The sequence below is a fragment of the Lissotriton vulgaris genome, chromosome 1_1, assembly GCF_964263255.1.
Source record: "Lissotriton vulgaris chromosome 1_1, aLisVul1.2, whole genome shotgun sequence".
Taxonomy (NCBI): domain Eukaryota; kingdom Metazoa; phylum Chordata; class Amphibia; order Caudata; family Salamandridae; genus Lissotriton; species Lissotriton vulgaris.
This window is the reverse complement of record NC_141685.1, coordinates 1,940,193,402-1,940,218,388: the sequence shown is the minus strand read 5'-3', so window position 1 is coordinate 1,940,218,388 and position 24,987 is coordinate 1,940,193,402. Positions and strand designations below refer to the sequence as shown.

Here is a 24,987-nt window from a genome sequence, read left to right as displayed (position 1 = left end):
AACTGGTCTTTTAAACTTTTCAGGAAGGATGACACAGAAATTGCACTATTGGCGTGGAACTTACATTTCAAATGCACTCCAGAAAACAGTTACTTGCCCTCTGTGGCCAAGACGGGATGGGGGTTTGTTTACAGCTGGACAATTAATAGGGATTAGACATGAAGAAGCGGGACCGCAACCTTTGGCAGAAAGCATGACAGCTTTCATACAACCTCTTTTTACATAGAGCTCCAAATGGGCTTGCTCTGTTCAAATCCATTCCCAAGCATCTCCTTGACTTTCTGACTCTAATCCCAACAGGGAGAAAAACTGTTATTTGCCCCAAGGTAGGGATGAGATCTCAACTAAATATGGAAATCAGTAAGCGGAACCAGAACTCGTCCTGATATAGGAAGAGGTTAGCCATTTTGGAACTTTTTACATTAAAGTAAAGAGGATATGCTGCAAAAGAGATGTGCATAGGTTAAGAAAGTAGACAGACTGGATAGGAAAAATTCTCCAATCACTGCTAGTACCCAGGATAAGACTGACATCTCACCATCACCTCCTCAAAAGAATCCTGGATCTGGAAAAACCGCACATAACAAAGAAGGTCCTATTGGCAGAAGACTCCAGGATCATGCTGGATTAATCCTTTTTTGACTTCCCCAGGGACACAAACCAGAAAAGCTCCAAGAGGACCCAGGTGTCCACATAGGACTGGGCCTTGTAGGAATATTGACTGGGCAGATACCAGGCAGGCTAAAGCCTGACTGAGGACCTGGGGTTTGTAGGAGTGACAAGAAAGAGCTTTTGTAGCAGGTTATGAAAAGGAAAGGTGGGACCAAGTCATTTTTCTACTTCTAGGGGATTGAGAGCAGATGCTGAGGCTTGCCCAGGAAGGGTGCACCCAAGGCAGACAAGAAAACCATGTTCTTTTCGCTCTGATCTTTTTAAGGGACCCCACAAGTACAGATATCTGGCCTTCTAGAGCCCAGCCCTTGTGCAACTACAAGCCTTGCCACACTGGTGGTTTTTGAGAACTAAAAGAGGCTGCAAATCTATCGCAATGATAAAGCTACCTTAGCGTATTCAGAATCCAGCTCAGTCCTGCCCAGAACATTTGGTGCTATAATCAGTAGCTTCATTGGGAGTTTGACAACTTAGAATCTTACTTGGAGGGACTCTAACCAGCTCAGCCTTGGACCATATTCCATTGGAGGACTTTAACATTCAAAAAGTAGGCTAATTCAGAAGGCCAACACTCTCGAACATGCCAACCCACCCTCTCTCTCTCTCTCTCTCTCTCTCTCTCTCTCGTTCTCTCGCTCTCGCTCTCTCTCCCCTCTCCCCTCTCTAAGTTGCAAGAGGCAAAACCTGACTAAATGTTCAAATCAGTTCAGAAGGCACAGCGATGCTTGAAAGTTGCTGTGCTGGGAGGGAAACTCCACTCGAGCCAGACTGTGCCATGATGGCAGACAGGGACTCATGTGATGTGGGTAGCAAAATGAAAATCAGACCATATGCCTCACATAGACACTTGTCTTACTGATTCAGTATTACCGAGCCAGTGTGGGCAAGGCAGACATGAGTCGCATTAAACACTGTGATGTGCTGGACTACCTTCTCCAAAGACCTCTGACACACATGAAGGTCCAAGGAGCGTCCCCTATTTGGAAGGGGTCACAGATGTTTTTACTTTGAAGGGTTTGACACTCATCCATTCACTGCTAACCCATTCGAGAGATTTCTGTGCAGGGCTCCTATTGATTACACACTGGAAATAACTCTCTCTGAGGAATATATATTTTTGAAATTCTATTCTGCAAGACCTTTCCTGGTGGTGAGTGATAAAAGACTCGCAAATAAGTCGTTTTAATGATAGAAAGGCTCCAGTTATCCTTAAATTCAGGGAAATAGTATATACAAATATTCATGTCTGTGATATATTCCAAACTCCGCTGCTGATTTCTAGGCACAGAAACATATTCACACCTAAACATCATGACAATGTACCTCGGAGTGGAAGTACATATAGATTTTGTTTATCAATTTGAGTTGCTTTTCCAATCTCCCTGCTCAAACAAATGTTCCCATTCAGCAGTAAATCCAAACATCTAGACATTGAAAATCGATAGGTCTTATACTTCAGAGGCAGAAGAATAGAAATAAAAAATGTGATTAACGAAAGCCATTGTAAATGCATAGTTTGCATAAACCTTCATCATGAATTAGATTTGTCTGGTTTGATTAGTTCTTTATGTCCGGATTACTACACAAATGTGGTTTATACATAACCTAAAACAGTAGAGCTGTTCTTGAATAAGATCGCACAATTCTAGTTGGTTAACATATTTCACATGGTTCTCTTTTGTTTTTTTAGGAAGTCAGCAGCTCGCCATAAGAATATAGTATTGAACGTATTGTGAACTTGCATATTAGTGCCATCATTTTAGGATGGAATTGATCATGAGTTTATTCTTTGTATGTGTAATTCAACAGCTTCTACTGGAGCATTTGGAGTGCCTTGTTTCCAGGCATGAGCGGTCTCTGAGGATGACGGTGGTGAAACGACAAGCACAGTCTCCTTCAGGCGTTTCCAGTGAAGTTGAAGTTCTTAAGGCACTGAAATCTTTGTTTGAGCACCACAAAGCTTTAGATGAAAAGGTATGTAAAAACGTGATTTTTTATTTTATTTAAACTATAAAACAAATGGGTTCTATATTATGTTGCTTGTTCATAGCTTTTGATTTAAGAAGTCTGTTTTCACCTGAACATGTTGGGCTAGCTGCTATTCGTGATAGACATTCTTAAATTGCCCTGATCACGCTGTGAATTGTTTCATTTCACTACATTGTTGTAAAATATTGCAGAAGGCACCACTATGAAACTATTTATAATAATGTATGTAGTAAACAGACGGACTTGCAATCAGTTCACTATCTTCTATGACCACGATTGCCCCCCTATGTTTTATCCTTTGCGGCTTGGATCATTGGTTCTATCCTGGTTTTGCCACTCCCCTGCATCTTCCTGCCCTTATTGGCAAAATCATGTCACAAGTGATTGAATTACCTTATATGTGTTGTTGCTACACAAGCAGCCATCTTGCCTTGTTTGGCAAAAGCATAGTCTCGTGGGCTTAATCTTAAGTGAGACCCCAGGACTAGAAACCACAACCTTGTACTCAGCGCCCATTCTTTCCTTTATTTATTTTCTGTCAGCTACATATTCAGATTGTCCTGTGGTCATTAGATTTCATTTCAGTGGTGTCCGAGTTAGTACATTGTGCAGAGTATCCAGCTCCTAAAACCTGACCTTTCCACCTCCTTTAAAATAAAGTGACAATCTCCTTCCCGGTGCATGTTAGGGTGCTATCCTTTGGCAAATTCTTAAAATTCTTAATCATAAACTCATTTTTCGTTTTTGTAAACGGTCCATTCCTAATTGGACAGTTAGTTAGTTTTGACTGTGCCCCGTTCCAGTCAATGTTACTTGATGCTCACGACTGTAAAAAGGATTGATTAGTTGAGAGATGTTACTCGGTTAATTCCCTTGCCATGCTGTAATTGAACAGAGGCACTGACCGCAAATTTGCATCAAATGTTAGGTATTAATGATTTCCCAAAGTTCATTTATGAACTATGGTGCTTTGCTTAGTATACTGCACTGCCATCGACAGAGGTCATGCAGTAGCAGAAATGCCTGAGCCTTTTGCACTTGTTGAATATTTAGTACATAAACAAGTGCAATATCTATCTAAAGGGCTGATTAAGCGAACAGTTCCAAAGGATTAAGAGCGTACATTCACTCCAGTGGTATGTTTCTCAAAAACCAATCGGAAAGTAGCTCCTCTTGATTTAGTCCTATGGAATAAATTCAAGACATTTATGGAATTCACTACTTTGCACAAATATTTCTCGGGACCGTTACAGTTTTCCTTGAAGTAATCTCATAATGTTTTAGGCATTTCATTTCACATCAGCAAATGAACACCAAGCATTTGCTCATGTGAAACTCCCTGACTAAATCAAAATATACTTTCTAACGTATTTTTCTGCTTTTTTTTCTCCATGTGAATGAATTTTGTACATGAAAAAACCTTGTATCCCCTTATTTCTCAAACAAGGTTTTAAGGAGCTTCGTCGTTGATCAAAGTCTTTCCAACCAAATTCATCGGGGCTGTTCTATATAGAAAGTTGCAAGTTATAGTTCCCTTGAAAGTGAAAAATAACCAATATAACAGTGGCGGCTCCACCGCTAATGTTGGCAGTGTAAAAAAGGAAAACTAAATGTTAATAACTTGATGTTATTAGCATTTTATTTGTTCCTGCACAGCCTCCTGTAGGGGAGGGGCAGATCAGCTCTGCGCTCAGAGTAGGGGGGAGGAGTGGTGGGCGCTCTGTGTGCGAAATGACTGATTGGCTGACCCTGACGGGCAGGGGCGGCTCCTCCACTAGGGCAGAGGAGCGTCGCCACACTGCTTTCTCGAAGTGCGAGAAACAGAAACGTAAAATGGTAAAACTACCATTTTGTGTTTCAGCTTCTCGCACTGCGTGAAAGTAGAAGTGTTTAGTTGAGGGCAGGCAGGTGGGCAAGTCTGCTCTAGGACATGGGAGGAGGAGTAGCTCTTACTGTTTGGTCGGCCTTCTGAGGCTGCCCAAACCAGTCATGCGCACTCTGCCCTTTCTCCATGTAGACTGCAATGCAACCTACATGGAGAAAATGGCCACCCCATAGGCTCCTGACTGGGCGCCGTCCCGACCAATCACAACGCTGCTATTGCAGCATTGTGATTGGCTTAGGGGAGGGGAGAGAGGCTGCCTGATACCTGTTTCTGCCGGAGGCAGGACAGCAGGAGAGCATGTCAGGAGCAGAGACTATGCGGGAAGGTATGTTTATTTTTAAAATGAACCCCCACTGTTCAGCTTGGCAACTCAGATCAAGTGACAAAGCTTTCCTGGCTGTCCCCCGCATCAGAAAGTCCCATATGGAAGGAATGTCTTTTTCATATTTAGCCCCTCTCTATTGGAATATGTTACCCTACCACATGCACAGGCCATCTGAAATTAAGGAAACTGCTCAAGACAGAATTGTTTTGATCTGGTGTTTCCATTTTCTGTGATCCTTCTGTGTGCCAAGATACACCTTCTGGGGTGATTCATGCGCTATATAAGTTAGATTAACATAAAATAACATAACATAACATGGACGTTGTACTCCTCGAGGAATACTTGCTAGCATTTATTCCCCCTGTAGCATCTGTTTACATCTTACACTATCCTACTTGATTGCATTGATTGTGATACTGGATTTCTTTTTTAGAAAATATTCCTGAAATGTGGGTTTGTGTAAGCCAACAGCACACAGCCACTGACGTTTTGTTTAGATAGATTTTAGGCATTTCAACTACATCCCACTCTTGGTACAAATTTCCTTCTGCCATTAATATGAGTAAATCTTTGATCCTCCCAAGTGTAGCAATATACAGAAAATAATGCACAAACTCACATGCTTGTGAGTGTTAAATTATTTTTGGCAGTGGAAAAAATGTTGTAACGATGATCATGCTAGCTGGGAAACTGCGGTTTGCTTTTCTGAAACAAAGTTTCCAGAGTGCACAAGCTTTGCTCAGTTGTAGTTAAAATCCTTTGCTACTTTGTGCAACAGGTTTCATGATGTAGTATTTCTAGCACAAAGGAATCCAAGCACCATGAACTCTGCAGTGCACTCAGGCCTCCACTGCTATGCCTCCCTTTTGATATAAGACTTTTGTGGAGGGGTGCCAATTGGGGTAGTGGCCAGGTCTGGGATGGTGGGAGAATGGGTGATTGTGGTGGGGGAAGTTTCACAGCTCGGATAAGTGTTAGAAGGGAGATTTGCGACTGTGGTGTAGGTTAGGAACAGGGTTAGCCGCAAAGAATGCAGGTCTTGGGAGTATTGTTAAACTCTGCTGTTGAAAATATTGAGAGATGTGAACTAACCCATTTCTGAACCTGACCTCATGCGCTCACCAAGATCACCTCCCTTTGAAGAGCTATGATATCCGAATCTGCTGAAAGTTCAGTGAAAATCCGCAGGAAAAGCTGAAACCAGCTATGAAATGTCCGGCATTGCTCAGAAACTTTAGAACGGAGATTCTGTGCTGTGCCCAGGTTGGAAGTTTCATATAAAGTCTCCCTTCACTGATGAAGTTCTTCAGCAGGGAAGTACCAGTTTTCTAATACCTTTGCAAGATGAAGGGGAATAGTGATGGGATGTTATTGTCTAGTTTAGCTGGGTCAGCTTTGGCTTCATCTGAATGGTTTGACTTGACATGATATCATTGCGTCAGGTGCTACGTCGCCCAGAGTAGAATTAAGGAAAGAGAGACAGAAAGGAGACTGCGTGCCCCGTTATATTGTCGCCTTGTATGGAGTTTACCAGAAACGATGCTCTACAACTCTGCGTTGACACATATTTCTGCTTCCACGTTTCAGGATAAATACTCTAAGACACTGCTTCATGTGCTTGCACAGACAGACATGCCAACTTAGATGCTATTTATAGACAGCAATACTCTCCATAACGGAGAGGAGGCGGGAAAAAAGGAACAAAAATCAAACCTCAAAGATTGTTGAGTCACCCACAACACTGCACGCATTCAGGAGCTAGGATGACCTCAAAACGAGTTCTGTTTCCGTAGCAACATCAAACATGACTAGTTAGCTTTATTATGCACACCAGCTAGCAAGAAAAAGAGGAGTAATTATAGAGGAGTACAGTCAAGGACAATAGGCTCTTCGCCAGCACCTACCTGCCTCTTCTACTTACCGACAATTAAGGTAACGTAGAAGTAGTCATTTTCTACCGAGCTCAACCTCTGCCTGTCTTGTGGAACCTTACGCATTAACAGAGTCGTGCAACTGTGCATGTTGGAAGAGACGTGGCTTAATTTAAAATCTTTCTATTTCTATGGAAGTTGCTTTAGAGCATAGGATCCATACAACTAATTTTATAAACGCAATTATTTTATATTGCAAAACAAGTCAATTTAACATGCATAGTGTGTGCATGCATTTCTGGGTTCGGACTGCAGAGACTGAAAATGTGCATTTGGATCAGCGCCATCTTTCACAGAAGTTGATCAACAGCAACTGCTCTCTTCAATAGGGTATATGATGGCCTGCATATTGAAATGAGTCCAGAAAAGTATTTTTCAGTGTTCTGGTATAATCTCGACTACGAGATTAAAAATAATCATTTAGTGGCGAAATCACTGTAGAAACTAAACAAACTCTTTCTGTTCAATCTTCCAAAGCTGGGGAAAAGTTTCCAACATCAGGTATGGTTTACACTTAGTGATCACAGATCATGTGGAGGTCTGAAGTTTATTGAGGAAATACTATGTGTACCTTTGATTACAATATTAAACTCAGTTTTTTACTGCAAAGGTAACCAGTGCAGAAGAGGACGCAATATTACTAGCAGATTTGAATACAAAATAAAAACACACAAAACTTGTTAAGTCAATGCTTATAAAAGTGTGGTCCGAGTTAAAGGAAAACTAAGAATTTCCCTAAAGTTTTCTCGAAGAGCATTAAGTGTAGGTAATCCACCTTTTCTCCGTGGTCACCCCATATAGTTTATTATTGGTTTTTAGATTGCATGCTCGGGCGCGGCTTTCCAGCAGGCAGTGTATGTGCTCTGACTTCTAAAAGATGGAGACATTTGCTAATTGTTGCCATATTTAACTTTTCTATAAGTCTATAATGTATGGTGCAGGAATAAACCCATGACATGAAAAGTTAACTGTCACTTATGGGCTGCAGCACTTATTGTGCTATTCACTAAGAAACATGTCTTCAGGCCAACCACTGTAACCTGACTGCTGCAGTGTGAAACTTGGAGTGTGACCTGTTAAAATAACTCCTTTTGAAAGGTAATTGCTTCCCCTTTTATTATTAGTGGCACCTATATGGCCTTGTGACTGACAAGATAGGGTGCATGGTATTTAAAATGTGGAATAGGTATAGAATTAAAATTGCCCCCAGAGCCTGGGCGAAAGCTTGTCAACTGCAGTGCACCTCAGAGGAGAATGAGCATATTGAGGAAAACTCGGTGCCAGGGGAGTGTTGCCCTCAAAGAGCAGCATCACCTGCATTGTCCAGAACAGGGAGCATTGTGTCCACTCACAGTTTGCCAGCATTATAACTGAAGGACAGACAGGCAGAAAGGTCCTTAAAATTGCAGCCAGCTACTCTGGCCTTGAGGAGAATAAGCGAGCCTTAACTGATGAAAAAAATAAATTGGCCTTGGCTGCTGAGGAGAAAAAGATTACCTTTGTCTTAGGGAAAGAAAAAGTCCTGCTGATCCATGAGATGAGCCAGGGCTAAATTAATTTGATGTCCTGGAGGGCACCTCAGTCAAGTGATGATGGTGGCAGTGATTCAGAAGTGCACAGAGTCCCAGACCAGAGCTGGGCATTAGTCTGTGGAAGTATAAGGCCATTGTTGCGAGAGGTATACTATAGCCGCTAGATTAATCTGATCAGGTTAGGTATGCCCCTATGAAGGAGGCACTCATCTGCAAATTTGGTTTCACAAACCCAAACTGTGTCATTTGTTTTTAAGTGATAACCAGAAGCAGTCCCACACGATTTATGGACTCATCCCGCAAGGCATTAGATGGTTGGGTGAAAGATTGTGATGGGCTTTATAATTTGACTATATAAGGGTAAATCTTGAGTAGTTGTTTTACATAGTTACCCTATTGCCTGATAGACTTCAAGCTCCCTGTGCTCAGTGACCTTGGAACAAAGGCTGACCTCTGGCATTGCACTAGAGTGCCTAAGAAGGTATCAGGAGTGACTTCTGGAAGAGTGGTGCAGGTTCTCTGCCGCAGGGGATAGGATAAGGCCAAGATAAATCAGAAAAGTTCCCTAAAGGACCCTAAAAGAGTTTTGAGGACGGGGATTCTCATATCACTTCTGAGGAGGAGACATGGATGTTGGTCAGAAGAAGCACATGGGGCCATATTACCAAGTCCGTTGTTATGACTGTCTACAGACCGGGCATAAGAGGAGGCACTCTGTATGTAACAAGAAGCCACCCACCCACAGGTAGGTACGCTACAGTGGGGGCTAGTGTGGCACTAGGAGGAGGTTATTCCCAGAAGGATAGGGTAGAGCATACCCTAGAATCCCTTACTGAGAGATAGCCAAAAAGGTAGACTTGGGATCACTGAAGGTGGTAGGCATTGCTTCCAGGAGGTCACAGTGAATGGGGCCCCTGTCACTGCTCGGTGGAATACCTGTGCCATGGTGGTAGCAAGGATGGTTTCCCCAGAACAGTATCTCTCAGGACAGGTCTGTAGTATGTCCACCCTATGGCTATTGTATACTTAGAATGGGAGGGGGTACTTGCCCAGAGGAGGGTCATTGTCAGTACTCAGATGCCCATTGACTGCATCAGTGGCAATGAGCTCCCACTGGTGAGAAAAGAGCCAAGAGGGTGGCTGTCTGATGTGTCCAGAGAGCACAGATTTCTGGGACTACCATAATTAAAAGGAGGGTACAGAGGCCAAGACAAAAAGTAAGGGGTCGGAGTTGTGTGCCACCCACAAGGCATGGACCAGATTGCAAAGGGTTACCTGCTCTGAGGGAAGAGTATCCTAAGAGTGACCAAGTTTAGCCCACATCTGACCTTGAGGTCCTGTCTGCACTGTCTCTGAAAGTCTGCCAAGCAGCTCCCTCCTTGATATTACCAGAGTGTGTCACCCTTGAGGGGGACTGTGTGTCCATCCAGGAAGTTCTGTACTGCCAGGCACATGTTCAGGCTCGAGATACCGACTTGAGCTGAGGAGCCAGTCTCAGAGTTTCACTCCTGAAATGGTGGAAGTAAGAGGGGAAGGAGGGTGCCTGCAACCGGAAGTTGTAGACCCCCCACTGGAAGAAACCTAAGAGTGTCATATAGCTACTTCTTTTCTATATACTGTGTTAAGTTAGCATGAGTTTATTAAATGTTTGCATGCCGTTTTCATTCTTGCTTCACTTTTGCACACGACACATAATTGTTGTTTTAGCTTTCAACCTAGAAGAGCTTCGTGATTTACTAGAGAAATAATATATTATTGCTCTGATATCCCAAGGGGCAAAACAATACAATGTAGTCTGCAAAGGCTAAGTGTCGGGAACGCACAGTCAAGGGAGGAGAAGCGGATCTGGAATGTCAGTGAATGGGGGGGTGCAAATCTCTCCACGGTACGTATTCCATTGTCCCCAGATCCTATCCCATTTCTTAGGTGTGCCCCGGGAGACATATACAGTTTTTTCCCTAAACATGGACCAGTCCATGTTTTCTTTCCATGCGAGGAGTGATGGCGGCCTCTGAGAACCCCACAGCTGGGCTGTATCTCGCTTAGCGACCATATTACCATTGAGTTTGATCAACATTACAGTCATTCGGCTCCCAAACATTCAAAAGACAGCCTCTGGCCTCAGGCAATAACACAACACCCGTCACCTCACCCATAACCGCATGCACTCGGCGCCAGAACACCGCCACCTCCGGACATTCCCATAGGATATGCAAAAAGGTAGCCAACATACCACATCCACGCCTGCACAACCCATCCACAGAAAAACCCATATGTACCAGCCGTGGGCCCATAACATACACCCGATGCAATATTTTAAGTTGCACCAGCCTAAGTCGTGCCGGAACAGCGACCTCTTTGGGGGAAGATATTGCCGCCTGCCAGTCTTCATCGTCCAATTCTAGCCCGTCACTGGTCCAAGCATTCCGCAATTGTAGACGAAGGTCCAAGCGATCGTTAATCAGTTTCTTATAGATAAGAGATGTAGTGCTGTCGGGGACGTACCCGTCAAGCACTCTATCCTCAAGAGGAGAGGACTCCGGGATCGTAGTACCAGCCAGGAAAACCGATTGCAGCGCATGGTTGATTTGAAGGTACCGCTAATATTCCCTGTCACTCAATTTATATTCCCGCTGGAATACCTCGAAAGTCTTGACTTTGCCCTTAGTCCAAAGGTCGCCCACCTTGCTGATACCGATGAGATCCCATCTGTCAAAACCCTTCGACATCCACAGGCCACCTAGTGCTTCCGCGGCGTACAAAGGAGTCGACTTAGTCAGTTTATCCGTCCATCCCGTGGCGGCGGTCGCACTTCCCCAGACTCGCACCGCAACTGCAGTAGGGCCGGTGAGGTGTTTCCGGTCGGCTCTAGAATAGAGCGATCGATTATAGTCTCCCCCCGGCAGTTGCCATCGGTCCATCTCAAACGCAGGGTTTGGGACAGGACCGTACATAGCGTGGTCCACTGCACTCAACTGGGACGCCCAGTAATAGCGTTTGATGTCGGGCAACGCGATACCTCCATCATACCAGGGCAGAGTCAATTTTGCCAGTACGATACGCGGTCGCCCGCCCCACAACAACTTCCTCTGCAAGCCCTCGATCTCTCGAAAATAGCTAGCAGGTACCAAATCAAGCGTATTTTGAATGGCATACAGGAAGCGGGGGAGAGACATCATTTTGAACAGGGCCGCCCTTCCCAAGGGGGAGAGTGGCAAGCCACACCACGCAGCAACATACGACCGAAGTCGGGAAAGCGGAGGCAACAAATTCCGCTCATAGCGGGCTTTGGGATCCAGTGAAATGTAGATCCCCAGGTATTTAAAGCCAACTTCAGAAACCGGTATCAGAAAATTGCGGGGAAGAAGAAGCACATCGTCCGTGAGTGGATAAATACAGGACTTGGCCCAGTTAATGACCAAACCGGAATTCCTCCCAAAGGAGCGTAACACATCAAACAGGACTCCCAATGACTTACGAGGAGAGGTAAGATACAGCAATATATCGTCGGCATAAAGCGATACTCGGTCCTCGAAGTCAGGCGACCATCGGATGCCCTTAAGCGACGGTTCCCAATGTAGCCATGCGGCCAGGGGCTCAAGGGCAAGCGCAAAGAGAAGCGGTGACAAGGGGCACCCTTGTCGCCTTCCTTGTCCGAGGGCGAAGGGTTCCGAAGCCCTGCCGTTAACCACCATCTGAGCCAGGGGCTGCTCATACAAAAGCCTAATCCACCCAATGAATTTAGGGCCGAAACCAAACTTAGCAAGGGCAGCCCACAAATATGGCCACTCCACCGTGTCAAAGGCCATCGAGGCATCAAGGGAAACCAAGATGGCCGGCTCCCCCAGTGACCCCACCCTCGCCAAGACGCCATGGAGGCGACGTAGATTGAGCGCGGTATTACGGTGGGGTATAAATCCAGATTGGTCCGGATGGATCAAGTCAGCAATCACCGTAATCAGCCGATTTGCCAAGAGTTTTGCGAGAATTTTGGGCTCAACATTCAAGAGCAAAATCGGCCGATACGATGAGCAATGATCACGGGGCTTGCCATCTTTATGAATGACCACAATAGATGCTAACCTCTGATCTCGAGGAAGAGATCCGAGATCTCGCGATGACAAGAACATCCGACGAAGGTGCGGCGCCATTTTGTCGGGGCATAGTTTATACAATTCCACCGGTATCCCGTTCGGGCCCGAGGCCTTCCCGGAGCAAAGTGAACGGATAGCGAGCGCTACTTTCACGTTTCACGCGGTACTTCCCTAACAGAGATTTACGCTCAGCAGCTCAACATCTGCTGCTGGTCCCGCGCTTCCAGCGTGTTCGGCTGGGAGGCCACTCTGTGACTGTAAAGGCCGCGCGCGCATGGAACGCCCTCCCTGCGGCTCTACGCTGCATTGACGAATTCACTGCTTTTAAAAAAGCGCTGAAGACTCACCTGTTTAGAATAGCTGTCTAGTATGTTTGCTGATCTATGCTCTGCGTCTACTGTTCCCCTCTTTCCGCGCCAGGATACTCCGGAGTAATTGTGCGCGCTATAAAACAGCTTAATAATAATAATAATAATAATAATAATAATAATAATAATTAATAATAATACTTCATCGGTGGAAAAATCCGCCTCCATAAGCTCCTTGTCCGAATCCGACAGGCTAGGCAAGGCGATATCACGAAGTAATAAATGCGAGTCCTCTTCCGGCCTATCAGAAACCGGCGCATACACCGCCTGAAAGTGCTGGGCAAAAACTTGGACTATATCAATCGGGTCCACGACACGCACGCCCTCCATCCCTTCAACAACAGGCACCACCCGGTTCAATCTATCCCGTTTGTCCAACCATGCAATCAACTTTCCCGCCTTATCACCAACATCATACAAACGCCCCTGTTGCTCCCGGTGCATCGCCTTGGCCGCATCAGTGACCTGCACCTTGTAGTCAGTTTGTTTCAGGGCCAGAGAATGCAACACCTCTGGAGTGACCCCGGACTCCATCTGCCTTTCCAAGTCAATGATTTAATTTTCCAGATCCACCACTGCAGCATTCCTACGCCTCCTCTCGCTGGCAATGAGGGACAAAACCTGACCACAAATTACTGGTTTATATGCCTCCCACAATGTAACAGGGGAGGATACCGATCCCTCATTCTCAGCGAAGTAGTAGTCCATACACTACACCACTTCCGACCTGATTTTAGGATTACGAAGGTGCCAGGGGTTGATCGGAGCGATCCGGCCCTCGGCACCCAACTGTATGTCGACCGTAAGCCAAAGTGGAGAGTGGTCAGAGATCCCCCTGGCCAAATGTCTAATTTCCCGTACAGAGACCATCTGTGCTGCTGGTACAAGAATATAGTCTAATCTCGAGAGACTCCCATGGGCCCCGGAATATAACGTATACTGGAGCTGTCCAGGGTGCAGTTGCCTCCAACAATCGACTAGACCCAGCGTGTCCAGGAGCTTTCCGAGCCAAAGCTGTGCCGTAGGCAGGGCTCTTGGGGGGCTACGATCTTCATCCCCACTAACTACAGAATTAAAGTTACCACCCACTACCAGTATGCCGTCGGGCAATCCCAGGATCACATCACCCAAGTCAGCAAATATGGTGGCCTGCAGGCCAGGGGGGACATATACAGACAAAATGGAAATCGTTTTCCCCTCCCACCAACCCGTAATGGCCGCATAGCGGCCCCTGTCATCCAACACTACGTCATCTATCTCCAAGGGGAGGGAAATTCTTACCATGACACCCCCACCCCTCTCGACCCTGAGGTAAACCCTGAGTGGGCCACCAGACGGTAGCCCTGTCTGTTCAATGCGTGGCATGTATTTCCAACCAAGTGTGTCTCCTGTAGCAAGATCACACCCGGGGCATAGCGTTTCAAGTATTGTAATACAATCCCCCGCTTTATCCTATCTCCAAGACCGTTGACGTTCCAACTCAGCACCCTAAGCCTCCCCCCCCCCTTCCCATATTAGGCACCCAACCCCCTGCGCCCGGGAACATACACACAGGATAAAAGACAGAACATAGCGCAGCCTCGAACAAAATAAGAGAGAAAAGACCCCCCACCACCCCCAAAGAACCCCAAGAAACACACTCCCCCACCCTGCACCCCTGCGGTAGACCAGAAAGCCACCCCAACTTGTAGTGTGCCTGTCGCCCCATTAAAATAACCTACAAGAAGAGAGAGAAAGTCCCCAGAGGAGGAAGAAGAGGCCCGATTCCCCCCACCCCCGGGTATTCACAATATAAAGCAAATCAATCACAAAGCCACTGCTATAAGTCCATGGTAATCGGTTTACGATGCAGACTCACTACTCCTGTTCAGACAGGACACCCTCGGCACCTCTCTAACTCTCGCTACTGGTGCGGTTTGATGGCAAAGTGTCCAACCAGGCACTGACCACTTCGGGGCGATCGAAGAAAAACGCCCGCTCCTCATATTCGATCCTCAGGCGGGCTGGAAAAGGCATGGCGTACTTCAGTCCCATATCCCTGAGCCATCTCTTCACCCCGGTGAAACCCATGCGTTGTTTCTGCACCGCCTGGGTGAAGTCCGGATAGAAACTAACTGAGGCATTGTCAAATTTGGTGGGACCTGTAGTGCGTGAAGCTTGCAGGATAGCGTCCCGGTCACGAAAATTAAAGATTCTGGCGATGATAGGCCTCGGTGCGGCCCCCAGCTTGGGCTTCCCGCCGGGAACTCTATGAGCTCGCTCCACGGTAAAAAAGTTGCTGAGGCCCTTAGGCATAAGATGTTTCAGGACCAGGTCCTCCACCAGAAGGTCCGTGGACACATCCGCAGAGTTCTCCGGAACCCCCACAATGCGAATGTTATTGCGCCTGGCCCAGCTCTCGAAATCCTCCAGTCGGCAGGCAAACAGGTCGTTGGAGGTACGGAGAGTGCAAACCTCAGCCTGGAGCTCCGAGACATCAGAGGTCAGGCTTGCAGTTTTAATGTCCAGGGACTTGACCCATTCTTTCGTCTTACCCAGGTCCGCCCTAATGAGGTTAACCTCGATCGCCACCGTGTCGATCTTCGCGAGAGTTTCATATTGCTGGCCCATATCCGTCCGAACACTGGTGATGGCGCCCATGATGTCCTTCAATGTCGGCTCTTCCGTTGAAGGAGTATCACCTCCGGCCCCCTCGAGAGCTTTGCTCGCTCCACCTGGGGACCCTTTAGGGCGAGTGTAGCGCTCTATGGTCTGGGTTTGAATAACACCACCGCGATTCGTGCCCTTGGTGTTTCGCTTCTCGGCATCTGCTTTGCCCGCCATAGTGGGTGAGGGACTCTTACGGAGCCAGTGGGATCTGGTCGAAATGGTTCCGCACTCGATGGTCCTCAAGGGCAAAAAGGTTAAGACCCAAAGCAAGCGTAGGATCTGTTGCAGGAACGAGAAGTGTATGGGGTAATCGTAGAGCGCCGTCAACAATGACCCAAATCGAAACGGAAAGTACCACAGGGGCCGTGGGCGTGTCAAACTGGCCGTTGTTGTTGAGTTACCACCTGGGTACCTCGGGGACTCAAGTCCGGGGATGGTCTACGATGTAGGCCGCAAACTTCAGGATGCAGCAAGTCCGGTTCTCGGCGTCCGATTTGAGTTCCGAAAAAAGTTCTTAGGATCAGCAGGGCATAAGCAATAAATACAGATGTTCAAATCAGGATTTGTAGCAGGATAGATGCGGGAGGCGAAGAGGGTCTCAGGAGCCCTTTGCTCACGTGTCCATCTTGGAACCGTGCATTTTTTATATTTTTGGACAGTGCCTTTTTTCATGTGTGAATTTTTTTTTATATAAACGTCCCAGACCTATTGTCTTATATTTTCAAAGGTTGGAACAATTACGCTTGGCCCCTATAGGCCTTCATATATATGTTTGGAGTATAGATTAGCTCATTATTATTGAACTCTGTTTTCAGGTTAAACCCCTTCCTGGTTCTGACCTTATATGATTTCTGACAGTGCTCTGATCATTGGGGGGGGGGTGTCATATAGCTACTTCTTTTCTACATACTGTGTTAAGTTAGCATGAGTTTATTAAATGTTTGCACGCCGTTTTCATTCTTGCTTCACTTTTGCACACGACACATAATTGTTGTTTTAGCTTTCAACCTAGAAGAGCTTTGTGATTTACTAGAGAAATAATATATTATTGCTCTGATATCAGTTTTGTTCTGCAGTCTGTCTGCACAGTGAGTGCTGAAGGCTACACGGATAACTTAACCCAGTGTTGTTGTAAGGTCTGATCTTCGCACCCCTATAGACATAACACACATGCTGTTGCCAAAATCTGGCTCTAGGCGAGTTTTATATTGTTGTGCTGAACGCACAAAAACACACTTGATATGCTTCGCATGCAGAGAGCTGGTGGAAGATGATGTGATCCTCCTGCCGCTGAGATTTTGAGGTATGGGCCCGCCCTGCTAAAACCCAAATGAGACCTTCATAGATATAAAATACTATGCTAAATAGGGAGGGTGTGAATTAGACGTTGTTCATTTCTATTCATTCCAGCATTTTAGTATGCTGTCTCCATTCGCCTTTTATGGACTAATAACTATGCTGATAACTTTGTTGCTTATAATATGTTTGCTAGTATTATACAAGATACTGTGTTTGAGAACCTTGCATTAGTAAATAAATATTTCAAACATGCACGTGTCCTCTGTTACTCCACATTCTGGTTTGTGATGATTATATAACGAAAGAGTGTTCATGTGTTCCACGATTCCTGAGGTATTCTAAGTTCATGTTCTGGTCTGTCTAAGCATTGGGAGTTTGTTATGACCAATGAGACACTGTAGCTAGCTCGGTAAGGGAATTTTGGGTACTGAGGTGAGTTTTGGGCCATCCTAATTCACCGAGGTTCCAGGTCTCTATGCACAGTTCTGTAGGAGAACGGAATTCTCGCTACATGGAGCCCATAGGTTGTTGGCCTTATATCATGACACTCGAGTAGTATATCATTCAATCCTTAACCCCTTCACTGACGTTTCCGGTAAACGGTAGTGTTGAAAAACCTACCTATTTTTGAAATAGGTCTTTTCAAGCTTGATTCTTTCTAAAAACGGTTTCCTTGAATTACTACCCAGTTGTGCTACAGAGTTCGCTTTGTTTTTTCACATTCCTGTGCAGTCATGGCCCAAGCCGTGGACATTCTGCAGCATAGTCGCATTGCGGTGCGAGATCATTTGCGGGCTTACAATGTACTTTTGGAAGGCTTGGCTGTGATTATGGTGGTGAGTGCGGAACATGCTTGCCCTTACGAACTCTTTTATTCGTGGGTGACATTTCCGGCAGTGGACGCGAATTCAGGCGTCTTCCACACGTACACTCCCACGGTTGTACCTAATGAGTATACTCCGTACAGAGCACAGGAAGTACCTATTGATGTTTGGCAGCATGGAGTTTGGTTTGGTGGCGCCCTACCCCATTCTTTAACCGCTCCGAGGTTAGGTCCTTTGTCCATTCCAGGCGCTAGTTGGCCTGTTTTGGCTGGATTTACTCCTCATCCTCTACACGGCAATTGTAATGTGGCTGAACTCCGACGACTACATGTAGTCGCGATTGCCGTGATTAGAGCCTTAGTGCATTACATGGGCCGTAATCTTCCGGGTGGAGCCCCGGGGGGTGCGGCGCTTCCGGCAGGGCAGGGTGGTTTGAAAATCAGTCCTGTCATGGTCAATGCCGTTATGGGCAAGAAGCCCCAGGAGAAGGATGATTTTCCTTTCTGGCTTGCCGAGAAATTTGACCAGCTGGAAGCTGTATTTCCTAATACGACTCCTGGTGAAAAACACCGGATTCTTACGCTTAGTTTGCCGAAGGATTTGGCCCCTGAGCTCGTTGACTGTGAGACCTGGGGAAAGACTTTTGCGGTGGTCTATGCTCGGTGCTACGGCACCCCGTCTATGTCCGTGCTGTCTTCGGTCCTTAAACGTGTTCAAGATAATCACGGACCGGAATCTGCAGTCAAGTTGGGCATGCGCCTGTGTGGCACCTTTGATGTGGTTTGCGATCTGATCCTTGCTAATGTCAAGGGGGATGCAGTGAACTTTCAGGTAGCTAACACGTTAGCGGCGCTTCCCGAGGCCGAGAAACCCCGACAGTTAGCGAGGATTATTGTGGCTGCTTATAAAACCGTTGGTCGCAATAGTAAGGGCGTTAAGCCTTTTTCTGTTAAAGGTAAAAATCAGCCCCAGGGACAAACTTTGGAGACGGAAGTTCAGCCCAAGTCCAAAAAACTAAATTGGACTAAAAAACAGAAACAGGGAAAGCAACCTCAACAACAACAAACAGGTTTCTCGCCCTGCGTCTCCGTTGCCTACGCAGTCGGAACGTGTTTATGACATGCGCGATGGCGCGGCGATTAAGACTCCTGATCGATTTCAGGCTTCTGACCAACGCTCTCCTCGTTCCTTTCAGGACTCATCGGCTCCGACGACCGGTGGTGGAGGGGGCGGCAGGGTTCGGGGTGGCCAGCAAGGACGTGACCAGCCCCGCCCAAGGAACAGTGCAGAAAAGCAGGAAGGCTCTACGCCTAGGAGACCACAGTTTGCCAAGAAGAAAGTTGCAGCCTTAACAGCGTATCGATATGCCCCAGATAGTGAGAACGCAGCTTCGGAATCTGACGTGGGCTCTGACCTTGCTGGACAGCGCGGCAGAGATTACCATAGTGAGAGAGGCGCTCCGTCCACTACTGAAGGTGACAGCGACTGATACTTATGTTGTCATTGAAACAGCTGACACAAGAGTTGCTCCCCCTGATGGACTTTTTGAAATTGTCCTGTTAATTGAAGGTGACATACAACGAACCATAAAAGGAGTATTTTGGGAAAATCTTTTGTCTACATATGACATTTTGCTTTCGGAGGCTGACTGGCCCCCACCTTTTGTGCTCGCAGCTCCGCGAGGGGAGGAGGTAATCCTCCCCAGTTTCACGAACACAGTCTTGAAAGAGGATGCACTGCATTTTGCAGAAGAGTGGGCTCTAGCTCTGGCGCCGGCTGTGTACCGCAATCAGTGTGGTTGGAATAAATTGTCCCCTAGCCACGAGATACCTTTACAGTCTCAGCCGCAGCCTCAACCTCAATATCCTATAAGACGTGAAGCGAAAACTTCCGTAACGGCAATCCTTGAACAATTGGAATATCAAGGTGTAATTGAAACGTGTGTGTCACCGATGAATAACCCTCTTTTTACTCTAAACAAGCCTGACGGCTCATAACGTTTGGTTTTGGATTACCAGCATTTAAACTCGCATTGCAGTAACTGTGCAGTACAGAATACTCACGGCTCTGCCTTAGTGAATAGTCTTGAGCGTAAGCGGTTCAAAACCACGCTTGACATTTCCAATGGTTTTTATGCCCATAGATTGGATGGTCTAAGTTCCCAATGGACCTCCTTTACATGCGGCGGTGTGCAAAAAATGTTTTGGCGTCTCCCTATGGGCTATAAGAATAGTCCTGGTGTTTTTTTCGCCCCCATTGTCTCTCTTTTGGAGAGGATCGACCCAGATGCTTGTTCGTATGTGGATGACATATATCTCACAGACGACGAACTATGGGAGCATCTGTGTCGAGTAAACGGAATTATTTGTAACGTTGCAGATCTCGGTTACAAGTTTAACTTTGCAAAATCACACATTGCAGAGTACACAGTGTTGTTTCTGGGCTACAAGCTTAACAATGAAGGGAAGGGATTGGCTCCTCACTTCCTGGAGAAATGCGCACAATTGCGTGCTCCGACAACGCTGAAAAAATTACAATCTTTACTGGGCTTTTTGAATTTCGGGAGAACTTACATTTCGGAATATGCCCAGCGTATCAAGCCTTTGTATGCTTTGATACAACCATCTCTTACCAAATCATGCTGGCTGCCTGAGCATTCAGCTATACTGCAGTCTTTGCAGGCTGATCTGCTCGCTTCTAAATTTTTACTAACTCGTGATAATCGGACCAACCTGGTGATAAGAATTATCCCTGGGACGGTGGGTTTCACGTACCTGACTTTTAATGAAGGAGACACAGTACCGATTGCTTACAAGTCACTCTTGTACACTTCGGCTGAATTGCCCTTTTCCACTGTGGAGAAAGTTTTGACGGCTATGCAGAAGGCTATTCTTAAGGAACGTGCCCTGTCACAGGGAAAGCGCATGTTGGTTGTTACCCCGTGTCCTGCCTTGGAGGCAGTAACAAAAGCCAGTGTACCTAATTTTAAAGCTTTGCACCCTTGGTGGATTCAATGGGCTGCGTCCTTGACATCTCAGGATGTCACGTTTATCTTTAACGCCACATTACGGTCGCAGGAGTACTTACAGTATGAATTTGTTCATCCGGCTCCATTAGCAATGCGACCCCTGGAGGATTTACATTGCATCATTTACACCGATTGTTCGGCGCAGGTTGCGCATGGCTCTAAACATGCCTACGTTTCCGCATGCGCCATTGTGGTTGGTGCCATGGTGAACGATGAGTTCAAGTCCAGTGTCGTGCACACGCAGACACTTGGAGACTGCACTCCACAATTAGCGGAGCTTTGTGCTCTGATGCTTGCATTGGAGTACGCAGATCCTAGGGTGACTACTCTTATCGTAAGTGATTCTTACTACTGTGTCCAGTCTTACAATGAAAACTTAGTCTTTTGGATTCAGAATGAATTTTGTGAATCCAAGGGTGGCACAATAAAACATAAAATTATCTGGGTCCGAGTGGCTGAGCTTAAAGAGCAGTTACCACTTGTGTTTGTGATTCATACTCTCGGCCATCAGCGTGTGGGAGTCCACGCTGTCGGTAATTCGCTTGCTGATGAAGCAGCGAAGTCAGCAGTATCTAAATATTTAGTTGCAGCAGTTACACGGTCCAAAAGTAAAATAGATGATGACATCTTGGTGGCTGTTGCTGCCACTGAGAAGGGAGGTAAATATCCTGCGGGGTTCCCTTTGAAGTACACATACCACTTAAGTCCCGATAAGGTTCCTTACGTGAAAATTCCTGATGTTGGTGAGCGTTTGATTCCCAACTCGGATCGCAGAGCTACTTTGATTACAGCGGCTCATGAAGGTGTGGCGTCTGCGCATGCGGGCGTCTCAACCACTGTAACTCAGCTACAACAAAGGTTCTGGTGGCGGGGACTGTACAAACAGACGCATGATTATGTCCTTCAATGTGACATTTACCAGCAGATCAAGCCTTCAACTGCTGCGCGTCCGCCACAGACACAGTTGTACATTTCTAATAAACCACTAGGATGCGTTTATTTAGATCACTGTGGTCCTTTTTCTTCTGATACTGCATATAAGTACATCTTAGTAGCAGTTGATTCATGCACACGCTTTGTGTGGGTATGGCCCCATCGCAGCGCTGATTCACGGACTGTCATAAGAGATTTGCGTGTCTTTGTAGGGATTTTTGCCTGTGGTACCTTCCATTCGGATCAAGGTCCGGCTTTCGCCTCTAAGGCGTATAAGGACGCTATGGTTTCGTTGGGGGTCCAAGTCAAGTTTTCATCTCCATACAGACCTGAGGGTAATAGTGTAGTGGAACGAATACACCGTGACTTAAAGCAATCTTTTACAGCTCGAGTTATAGGCACTGGCAGAAACTGGCTGGCCCACCTCAATGGCGTGCAGCGTGCTCTTAATAATCTCCCTAGAAGGTCTCTGGGTGGGCGGAACCCGTACAAAATGCTCTTTGGTATCAAGATGCATGTCCCTGACCTCGACGGTCTAGACTGCGTGGCTCAAGCCACGGCCTTTGACGTAGATGAACATTGCAATGTTTTAAAGGATCTACAAAAGACCAGAGACAGTCTTGCAAAGGAACATTTGCCCTCCACGTCAGCTGATGCGTTGCAGATCCCGGTAGTTGGCTGGCTACCCAAAGTTGGAGAACTGGTTCGGGAGAAGATCGATAACAAGAAAGAATTTGGTCCTTCCTATCGAGCACCGGTCCCCGTTCTTGGAGTGAGGGGCATAAGAACAGTCATATTACCACCACTTCCAGGTCGTAAGGAAAACGGGTTTATCTCAATTGACAATGTCAAGATACACAGGGTGGCCAATTCTTCATAGCATGACACCGGCAGTCTCCTGTCCTTCGATGGTGAGAAATTCTGTTTTGGCCATTACTGCAGCTGCTGAGCCAGAAGTGGCCCTCGAGATGCCTGTCATTTCCAATCCTTCAATGAACACTTTCCCCATTAATAACATTGATGACCTTGATTATTCCTATCCTGCTGATTTATCGATGCCTGACTTACAAACACGTTTGGCCACAGACTCTAGATTCTCATTTGACTCTGCTTCAGTGACTTCGACAAAACCCTCACGTTGTGCAATTTATGCCTCTTTATTCAAGAAACATTTTTTAGTTCCCCCTTGGACATATATTTGGCTAATGCTTTTTTCAGTTTACCTTTTTATGTCATTTGGTTTTGTGTTTTATTTTTTCCGTCTCATGGATGGACACTATGTCGAGGAGAGAACATGCATTCGGCATCTTAATGGAACTTTGGCCCCCTTTTCCTCTTCACATTCTGCACACAGACTGAAAAGAGACTTGAACTTTGTTAACATCACAGCTTGGCCGGTTCTTGATGGGATTGTGTGGGATGCGGTTAAATGTCAAATTCATGGCCCCACTTAAGTGGTTAATGTCCCAAATGTACTGAGAGTGAATATGGGGGATGTGGTAAAACAAAACATACGTTCTGATGATTGGAATGTTCAGGCCGTAGAATCATTATTCTCTGATTTAAAATATTATGCTGCCTTTGATGCTGAAGATTTATATTTAGAATCTGCTAATTATGGTGATTTATTTTGCTTTCAACATTTTGGTAACCATTTTCTGCATAAAACAACTTCCAGAAGGGGTACTGTAAATTACACACAGTGGGAACATTGCCCAGCGCCATTACAAGGCAGCTCCAGTACATTTTTTAAGAAGTACACTTACTTTACCGACTTTAATCAATCAAGTCCTGAGTCCTTTTATTTTAAGATGACACAAAAGCCCATGTCCAAAGTTAGACTTACCGATACTAAATTATTGTATTCGAAGTCCTTTCTAGAAAAGTTAGCTGTAGAGGGCTACGAGCTATGGAAGGAAACCATTGACCTTAAATCGGTTTGGGGTTCTAAAAGTTGGCAGGTACAAGGCACTGAGGCTATGCACCGTGCATGTGTCATCCCGAATCACATGTTGTTTTTGAATTCTACAATTTCTCAGACAACGTGCTTTGGATTGGCTACTTCAAAAAAGTTAAATACCCCTGCTGTCCCTGATTTGAAAGAATATTCCCGTTGGGATAATTTCACTAAGTTTTCCATTCGAGAGTTGCAAACATTACTACATAATGCATCCTTTAATGTATCCAGTTTTGATCCGAAGGGTTGGCTGCTGTGGCACAGAAGCTCTGACTCTTGCCAGCGTCGCTTTATGGGTTTAACTGAAGGTTTTACACAGGTCAGGCCTGATCCACGTTTTGATCCTGACCACACTGTTACAACATACTCAGTTGGCAAATTATGTCGGAATTGCTTACAACATTCTACATTAGCTGCTGTTAAATTACATCTCTCTAGGCTAACTGATGATGTGGATCTAAATGATTTTATAAAAGGCCCGGCTAGCGGTAGATCTAAACGTTGGATTTATGCTGTTTACAATGAAATCTGGAAGCTTTCACAAATTGAGGCTGCTAAGCGCCTGAGAGCTATTGATCAAGCTAATTTAGAAAAGGTGCTTGCAGTTGTCGATAACAGTATTAACATGCTTTCTTCCCGCATATACACGTTGAATAACATTGTTTCTTCAGTGGTTGATATTGTAAATGTTGAGGTGTCTGTTTTATACCATGGCCAAAATCAATTGTGTTCTGTAATGCAGTTTGCGTGGACTCTGCAGACTCTTAAGTCTGGCTGTGTGCCCTGGAATTACATGAACGTGTCCTCCCTCATTGCCCCATTTAATTTGACTGACAAACAGCGCATGCTTTCAATGCGAGATGCATCATTTTCCATGTTACACATTGAAAGGTTGGAATCTTTACCGTTCTCTGTTGCTGAGGCCACTGATGCAATGTGGCTTATCCACGGATTAATTACGTTACCATTCGCCTTGTACAAATTCTCTAGTTGTATGCGATATGTTGCAATTGGACGTTATGAACCGTTAGGTGGTGCCTTCCTCCATGAGGCATGGTCTCTTCCTTTTACATATAGGTACCTGAAAGACGGTAAAGAAGTTTATCTTAATGGGGAAGAATGCACTGAGTCCCCTGACCATTCATTAATATGCAGACACATCCAGTTACATGGTTCCTGTAACCAGGAACGGCCTAATCTGGCCTGTGTGTTAAAAGGGACTCCTGTTCCCGCAATTGTTCCCACGTTTACACTTCTGGCAAATGGTAGTTATTTGCTGTTGAATAACGAGGAGTGCTGTGGTTTAATTGTTGGTATCGCTTATGTGGTAACTGTATCTGAACGTGTTGTGTGCTGCAAAAACGCCCTGTATCCCCCTACGCATGGGAATTCAGATGTTTCCATCTGGTCACGCATCCCAACCTTGAAGGCAGAGTTCAATGGTATGACTAGAATAAGAGCCCTTTTGTCTCAGAAAGAGGTGGCCCTGAGTTCGGCCCGA

General features: G+C 45.8%; 1 protein-coding gene across 1 annotated transcript in view; it reads left to right on the top strand.

Annotated features, from left to right (window-relative positions):
• PPFIA2 (PPFI scaffold protein A2) overlaps positions 1-24,987 on the top strand; it is a 1,928,138-nt gene that overhangs the window by 996,416 nt on the left and 906,735 nt on the right. Inside the window, exon 5 of the mRNA XM_086919614.1 lies at positions 2,482-2,646. Within this exon, the coding sequence (XP_086775740.1) occupies positions 2,482-2,646 (165 nt within the window). The remainder of the gene's footprint in view (positions 1-2,481; positions 2,647-24,987) is intronic.